The sequence below is a fragment of the Oncorhynchus kisutch genome, linkage group LG8, assembly GCF_002021735.2.
Source record: "Oncorhynchus kisutch isolate 150728-3 linkage group LG8, Okis_V2, whole genome shotgun sequence".
Classification (NCBI taxonomy): domain Eukaryota; kingdom Metazoa; phylum Chordata; class Actinopteri; order Salmoniformes; family Salmonidae; genus Oncorhynchus; species Oncorhynchus kisutch.
In genome coordinates, this window is record NC_034181.2 from 10,820,533 (window position 1) to 10,829,522 (window position 8,990).

Genomic DNA, 8,990 nt, shown 5'->3' on the forward strand with positions numbered 1-8,990 from the left:
AACCAGTTCTTATTTACAATGACGGCCTAGGAACAGTGGGTTAACTGTCTGTTCAGGGGCAGAACGACAGATTTGTACCTTGTCAGCTCGGGGGTTTGAACTTGCAACCTTGCGGTTATTAGTCCAACGCTCTAACTCGGGTATGCTCTTGCTCTATTTGATCTCTCTCTCTCTCTCTCCCCATCTCTCCCCATCTATCTCTCTCTCCCGCTCTCTCCCTCTTTCTCCCTCTCCCCATCTCTCTCTCCCTCCCTCTCTCTCCCGCTCTCTCCCTCTCTCTCTCTCTCCATCTCTCTCTCCCTCTCTCTCCCTCTCCCCCCTCTCTCATCTATCTCTCGCTCTGCTCTTTATCTATTTGATCTCCCTCTCTCTCTCTCTCTCTCTCTCTCCCCCTCTCTCATCTATCTCTCGCTCTGCTCTTTCTCTATTTGCTCTCTCTCTCTCTCTCTCTCTCTCTCTCTCTCTCTCTCTCTCTCTCTCTCTCTCTCTCTCTCTCTCTCCACCCTCTCTCTCACACACTCTCTGTCTCTATATCTCTCTGTCTATCTCCTTGCCCAATGCTGCAGGTTGAATCCATTGCCCCGATTTCCTGTCACATGATTGGAAATAGGATCCCTTGTTGCTCTCTCTGTGTGTGTGTGTGTGTGTGTTTGTGTGTGTGTGTGTGTGTGTGTGTGTGTGTGTGTGTGTGTGTGTGTGTGTGTGTGTGTGTGTGTGTGCGTGTGCGTGTGCGTGTGTGTGGTTAGACCTGCCTGCCTTGGAGTTCACTTCAGACTTCTATCGCGGACTTGGAACTACACCTCCACACAGAACGATTCGCCGCATCAGTCCGCATCAGGCAGCGTTCAGAGCAACAGTTCACCTGCGTCCGAAGTTCCCGAACACTTTCCAGTCTCAGCACTCCTCGCACAGAACACGACCATAACCTACCAAAGACAAGTCCCACTCTCGTTCTCTCCCTCGCTCTCTCTTTCTCTCTCTCAATACTTGAGCGATGGATTCATTTTTGACAATCACGGCTGCCCTTCTACTAGTTGGTTCTTTATCTTCGACTGCTTCGAGACAATTCGACACTGGTAAGTTGATCAGAAACGTTTTTATGCTGTTGTTTCTTTTCCTTGTGTGTTTATTTATCCAACTCATCCGGTAGAAGCCTTTGAAAGTTAGGCTACTACAATGCGTACTTTGTTTGAGCCGCCAGAGAATTCCCTCGCAAGGCGCTCAATGGAAATATAGGGCTATTGATGTGAAATTATTTTAAAATGAAATGTATGACTGAATTTGCGATGCGCATCATATACTGTATAACAGAACAGAACACAGCAATTTTTATTTTCCTCTCTCGACCTGTCATTACTGCCATGTTTCGTAACCTACTGTAAATCGTAGCAGATGCAGAACGGCTGTTATCTGTCACTGGTTTAATTTTTAAATGAACAACTGGCCTAAGTCCATTTTCTTATGAATAAAGGCTATTGTTGATCGATGTCGCTTTCTTATTGCCTACCACAGAAGTGTTCGTTCTTTGACATTATTATGTAATATATATGATTATATAAAGGCTGTACCTCAATTAAATGCAATCATTATAATACAGTGGGCTAATGATGCAGTATTGTCCAAGGCTGTGGATTGACAGACAGCGGGCAGGAGTCAGTGTGTCGTTTATTTAATTCCTTATGAATTCATTCAGTTTGCTACATTGTAATACAATGTGGACAACCCACAGTGAAACCCGGATTCCCCCCTTCCAGAACATGAACTTGAAGCCTTCCTTATAATACATAGTCAGGTATCCAACATGCCAATTTCAATTTTTAATTCACGCAGAAACATCGAACATAACACTGCAGGGAAACTCTCCAGATTACACACATCATGGAACTGTAGCCTATTCCGTTTAAAAATAATTTGTTAGGAGTATAATTATTTAAATAATTTGATAATGATGACCACATGAACCAAACTTCTCTCATTATGTAATGTGTGTTGTGTTTAAACAGCAAATCCGCATGCTTTCTTTAAATTTATTTTTTCTTAATTATACCATTATTCCAATGGGAGGTTTGGCCATCTGAGCTACGTCCGTACGTGCTCCCATGTGTACCAACAATATGCATTAACAATGTATTTACAGCTATGGTATTCCCCCTCGTTAAGCTGTGATGGAGAGAAAACCCCTATCCACAGTACCTTCAGTATATGTAAACTGTAGGTTATCTATATACCCTCTGTATATACTGTATAGATATATATAGATATTGGGTATATAGACAATGGGTATCTAGATATGGTACTTATAGATAATGGGTATCTAGACAATGGGTGTTGAGATATTGGGTATCTAGATGTGGTGTATCAAGATATTGGGTATATTGATAATGGAAATCTAGATAATGGGTATCTAGATATGGTGTATCCAGTTAATGGGAATCTAGATAATGGGTATCTAGATATTGGGTATATATAAAATGGGTATACAGTCTATATAATGGATATCTAGATATTGGGTATACAGTATATATAATGGGTATCTACATATTGGGTACACAGTATATATAATGGGAATCTAGATATTGGGTATACAGTATATATAATGGGTATCTAGATATTGGGTATACAGTATATATAATGGGAATCTAGATATTGGGTATACAGTATATATAATGGGTATCTAGATATTGGGTGTACAGTATATATAATGGCTATCTAGATATTGGGTATACAGTATATATAATGGGAATCTAGATATTGGGTATACAGTATATATAATGGGAATCTAGATATTGGGTATACAGTATATATAATGGGAATCTAGATATTGGGTATACAGTATATATAATGGGAATCTAGATGTTGGGTGTACAGTATATATAATGGGTATCTACATATTGGGTATACAGTCTATATATTGGGTATCTAGATATTGGGTATACAGTATATATAATGGGTATCTACATATTGGGTACACAGTATATATAATGGGAATCTAGATATTGGGTATACAGTATATATAATGGGTATCTAGATATTGGGTATACAGTATATATAATGGGAATCTAGATATTGGGTATACAGTATATATAATGGGTATCTAGATATTGGGTGTACAGTATATATAATGGCTATCTAGATATTGGGTATACAGTATATATAATGGGAATCTAGATATTGGGTATACAGTATATATAATGGGAATCTAGATATTGGGTATACAGTATATATAATGGGTATCTAGATATTGGCTATATTTAAAACATTTTGAACCTTTATTTAACTAGGCAAGTCAATTAAGAAAAAAATATTATTTTCAATGATGGCCTTGGAACAGTGGGTTAACTGCCTTGTTCATAGAAAAATGACAGATTTTTACCTTGTCAGCTCGGGGATTCGATCTTGCAACCATTCTGTTACAAGTGTAACGCTCTAACCACTAGGCTACCTTCTACCCCGTCATGCCATTCATCCACCACCAACACCTCATGTTTCAGCAAGATGTTGCAATTCCTGGACATTGAAAACGTCCCAGTTCTGCCATGGCATGCGTACTCATCAGACGTGTCACCACCCATTGAGCATGTTTGGGATGCTCTGGATCAAAGTATACGACAGCGTGTTCCAGTTCCCACCAATATCCAGCAACTTCACACAGCAATTGAAGAGAAGTGGGACAACATTCCACAGGCTACAATCAACAGCCTGATCAACTCTATGCGAAGGAGATGAGTTGCGCTGCGTGACGCAAATGGTGGTCACACCAGATACGGACTGGTTTTCTGATCCACGCCCCCACCTTTTTTTTAAAGGTATCTGTGACCAACAGATGCATATCTGTATTCCCAGTCATGTGAAATCCATAGATTAGGACCTAATGAATTTACTTCAATTGATTGATTTCCTTATTTGAAATGTAACTCAGTAAAACCTTTGACATTTTTGCATGTTGCGTTTTATATTTCTGTTTCATTATATATACTATGTACTTATACCTGCAGGCCTAATGTGTGCCAGGTGTTGAAGGGAAATAGATACCTGAGGCTTAAACACTCCTCCTCGTCACCATGGATGGATCCAAAATGGCACCCTATACCCTTCGCAGTGCGCTACAGGACATAGGGCCCTGGTCAAAAGTAGTGCACTACAGTACATAGGGCCCTGGTCAAAAGTAGTGCACTACAGTACATAGGGCCCTGGTCAAAAGTAGTGCACTACAGTACATAGGGCCCTGGTCAAAAGTAGTGCACTACAGTACATAGGGCCTTGGTCAAAGGTAGTGCACTATGAATGGAATAGGGTACCATTTGGAAGACACACACTGTTTCACTGAGCTGAGTGTGTCTCTGAGTGCTTTAGAAATGGGCTCAGCCGCTTGGAATCGCACATACCATTCTCCTCTCCAAACAACCAAGGGCCCAGCGCAGAGAGATGGAAAGAGCGAGCGTTTGCCTGGCTGCCGCCGAAGCACTTGACACACGTACACTCAAATGGAAGTTGTTTCATGTGAAAGCGGTCACAGTGAAGGTGTAATTGAGTTTGTGCTGAAAGCCTGGTAATGTTTGCGTTCGCGGGGTGTGTGTGTGGGTCGGGCCCTGTGTATAAGCAGGAGCGGGTTAAGCTGCAGTGAATGATTCTGTTGTTGGCGTTGGTGTTCGGGGGATTTGTGATGTTCTTAACATTTTGGAGATTTGTGGCCCGCAGCGCTGCTCTGGATAGGTGTCCTCTTGACTAACTGCCTAGTGCTTAACATACAAACACACCACATCCTCTTCTCAAATCAAACTGGAGAGGTTGACTGGCAGTATTAAATATACACAGTTTAACAGATTATTGACATCTCCTTATACAGTTTCTATTCTATATTTTCTTCTATTCTATTACATTCCTATTTTATTTATATTTTTGTTTATTCTGTCTTTCTCAAAATGGTGCAAGGTTGGGGAATACCTAATTGTACTATAGAAGTACTATTATAGTAATACTACAGTAATTATAGTAGAACTATATTGTAGTAGTCTATAGGGAGGCATCACTTTCTGTGCTGGCAGGGGGGAATGCATCTGCTGTTAACGAGTTGTGAAAAACGGTGTTGTCTTCTCCTGAGAATCAGCCTCAACTTTTTCCAATTGCATTTTAGTGAAAACATTTGCATAAAAAGCAAACGGATTGCAAGCGGATTGGTTTTCAGGCAGCAGTCTGATTCTGCAAGCGGATTGGTTTTCAGGCAGCAGTCTGATTCTGCAAGCGGATTGGTTTTCAGGCAGCAGTCTGATTCTGCAAGCGGATTGGTTTTCAGGCAGCAGTCTGATTCTGCAAGCGGATTGGTTTTCAGGCAGCAGTCTGATTCTGCAAGCGGATTGGTTTTCAGGCAGCAGTCTGATTCTGCAAGCGGATTGGTTTTCAGGCAGCAGTCTGATTCTGCAAGCGGATTGGTTTTCAGGCAGCAGTCTGATTCTGCAAGCGGATTGGTTTTCAGGCAGCAGTCTGATTCTGCAAGCGGATTGGTTTTCAGGCAGCAGTCTGATTCTGCAAGCGGATTGGTTTTCAGGCAGCAGTCTGATTCTGATGAGGGCTGTGACATTTAGAAAGAGGATAAATGGAAGAACGGGTGGTTGAATATCTGATGAAAAAGAGCAGGTCTGCAGCAGTGGACCTGTCAGAAATACATCCTGGTGATGTGGATGACACATATCTGGAGCAACATTTTATTGCGTTTGGAAATGATTGAACAAAAGTTAGTGTTTGGTTGGCTATTATTCATCTTGCCCTGTGGGTTTGCCAAGAAATCCGTAGTGATATTGACAAATGCATGATCTACATTTAAGTAATTAGGGTTAAATGCCTTGCTCAAAGGCACATCAACTTTTGTTCCCTTCTCCTAGTCAGCTTGGGGGATTCGATCCAGCAACCTTTCAGTTGCTGGCCCAACACGCCTAACCACTAGGCTACCTGCCGCCCTACCTACTCATCATAACTACACCAGTCCAGACCTCATCATAACTACACCAGTCCAGACCTCATCATAACTACACCAGTCCAGACCTCATCTTAACTACACCAGTCCAGACCTCATCATAACTACACCAGTCCAGACCTCATCATAATTACACCAGTCCAGACCTCATCATACCTAAACCAGTCCAGACCTCATCCTAACTACACCAGTCCAGACCTCATCATACCTAAACTAGTCCAGACCTCATCATAACTTCACCAGTCCAGACCTCATCATAACTACACCAGTCCAGACCTCATCATAACTACACCAGTCCAGACCTCATCATAACTACACCAGTCCAGACCTCATCATACCTAAACCAGTCCAGACCTCATCATAACTACATCTGTCCAGACCTCATCATACCTAAACCAGTCCAGACCTCATCATAACTACACCTGTCCAGACCTCATCATAACTACACCAGTCCAGACCTCATCATAACTACACCAGGAGTGTTTGGTGTGTTCTCGTCTTCTCAGAGAGAGCACTGAGGTTTCGTGTCAACTGATCTGATGTGCTGCATATGAAGCCTGATCCTCTGACATAAGCTCCATTTAGACAAAAAGCACATAAAATAGTGGAATTTGGACAAGTGTTAGTAAGTATGGGGTGTGTGCAGTGTGTGTGCTTGTGCTCCTTTGTATATGCGTGCAATGTGTGTGTGTGTTCATGAATGTGTATCCTTTTCTATCTGTGCTTATTGAAGGCTATTCAGAAATAACTGTCGGCAGCTACCAACCGGTAGATTCTTTCTTTCCCATAATGACTTTGGGCCGGTGGGCCGGTGCAGTGGTGAAGAGAAGGAGGAGAGTGTTTAGAAATGGATTCCCTTGCCAGTCCAGACTGACTCTGCTGAGTCCAGGTTTCATTGACTGAAAGCTCCTGTATCTGGCTTCCTCACTGCTCTCTCCTGCTCTGATTATATCATATCTGGCTGCTGTTTCCCGTGTGTATAAAGAATGGTCCACCACCCAAAGAACATCCAGACAACATGGCACACCTGTGGGAAGTATTGGAGTCACCATCCCTGTGGAACGCTTTCGACACCTTGTAGAGTCCATGCCCAGACTAATTTAGCCTGTTCTGAGGGCAAAAAGGGGGGGGTACAAGTCAATATTCCTAATGTTTTTGAACACTCAGTGTATGTTTTGATTGCTAACACATTTCTAAGCCTGCATGAGGATTTGATAAAAGTCTCATGAAAGGTAAGCGCTCGGCTCTGTTTCTTGCGCAGACTGAACACACTTCATCAGTCTCTCATTCACTATTTGACAAGCGCTTGATAATATTCTCACCCATCAGACTATTATCCATTTAATCTGGTCTTTACATATAGACTATTAGAATGGCCAGATCCGTTTTTTGATATGCCAGTTAGACTGTACCATTTGTAAAGCAGATTAATGTGCTTCATTTTAAGACTATAGTAGCACAAGAAATCCTTTAAATAGTGACCTGTCAAAACTCTGTTTTCACACGCGATTGATTGTGCAATTACTGGGCTTATAAGAGTACTTCTGGGCTCCCGAGTGGCGCAGGGCTCTAAGGCACTGTATGTCAGTGCTAGAGACGTCACAACAGACCCGGGTTCGATCCCAGGCTGCATCACAACCACTGTGATTTGGAGTCCCACAGGACAGTGCACAATTGTCTGGGGTAGGCTGTCATTGTAATATAAAATTACAGGCCATCAAACCCTCTCTTCAGCAAGCATCCCATTTTACTATGTTTGGAAACCCCCAGCCCCTCACATATCCCTGGGTCTGTCTGTAGTTAAGCATCTCTCTCCTCACCTGGTAACTCCTACTCATGCATCATAGGTTCTGACTGAGTCTTTGTGCGCCTGACTGACTGTTTGAGGAGGATGGAGATGAGACTGGATGCATCCCAAATGAGATGTATGCATCCCAAATGAGATGTATGCATCCCACATTATTTCCTATGTAGTACACTACTTTTGACTAGAGCCCATAGGAAATAGGGTGCCATTTGGGACACAATGTTATCGGGGGTGGAGGGGCTGGGTCCTCCTTGAGGATAATGACAGACCGCAGGAGGATGGAGGGATGGCGGGATGAAAGGATGGAGATGGAGTGGGAGATGGAAACAGGCATGTGGGTTTAGGGTAAACTTCAGTGTTGGTGGAATGTATGTGTGTATATCCCATCTCTCTCAGCACAGGGAGTGTCAGGGGGTTCTGGGCGGTGGCCCTTGTGGTCCTTTTTTCCGGTCCTCCCCCTCTAAACTCTTCCCCATACAGGCTTCTGTTCAGCACACACTGGCGAACCACTGAATGTATGGGTAGTGGTGTGCTTTAGTGTGTGTGTGTGTGTGTGTGTGTGTGCAGCTCTCTCTCTCTCTCTCTCTCTGTCCCCTCTCCTCCCTTCTCCTCCTCTCTCTGTCCCCTCTCCTCCCTTCTCCTCCTCTCTCTGTCCCCTCTCCTCCCTTCTCCTCCTCTCTCTGTCCCCTCTCCTCCCTTCTCCTCCTCTCTCTGTCCCCTCTTCTCCCTTCTCCTCCTCTCTCTGTCCCCTCTCCTCCCTTCTCCTCCTCTCTCTTTCCTCTACTTGCTTCCTCTCCTCCCTTCCCTCCTCTCTCTGTCCCCTCCCATCTCTCTCCTCCCATCTCTCTCCTCCCATCTCTCTCCTCTCCTCTCCTCTCCTCTCCTCTCCTCTCCTCTCCTCTCCTCTCCTCTCCTCTCCTCTCCTCTCCTCTCCTCTCCTCTCCTCTCCTCTCCTCTCCTCTCCTCTCCTCTCCTCTCCTCTCCTCTCCTCTCCTCTCCTCTCCTCCTTTCCTTGCTTCCTCTGATCTCCTCCCGTCTCCTCCCTTCCTCTCCTCTCCTCCCCTCTCCTTTCTTCTCCCCTCCTTTCTCTCCCCCCCCTCTCTTTCCTCTCTTCCCCTCCTCTCTCTTCTCTTCTCTTCTCTTCTCTTCTCTTCCTCTTCTCTTCTCTTCTCTTCTCTTCTCTTCTCTTCTCTTCTCTTCTCTTCTCTTCTC

The 8,990-nt window shown here is 43.7% G+C and overlaps 1 protein-coding gene across 2 annotated transcripts in view; it reads left to right on the top strand.

The window, feature by feature from the left end:
* The first annotated feature begins 650 nt into the window (after positions 1–650).
* The window catches only part of LOC109896195 (kremen protein 1), a 93,150-nt gene continuing 84,810 nt past the window's right edge, over positions 651–8,990 (top strand). Inside the window, exon 1 of one of the 2 annotated variants that reach the window (XM_031829671.1) lies at positions 651–1,076. In XM_031829671.1, the coding sequence (XP_031685531.1) occupies positions 995–1,076 (82 nt within the window). In that variant the 5' untranslated portion in view covers positions 651–994. The remainder of the gene's footprint in view (positions 1,077–8,990) is intronic. The other variant, XM_031829672.1, reaches the window with a different exon arrangement.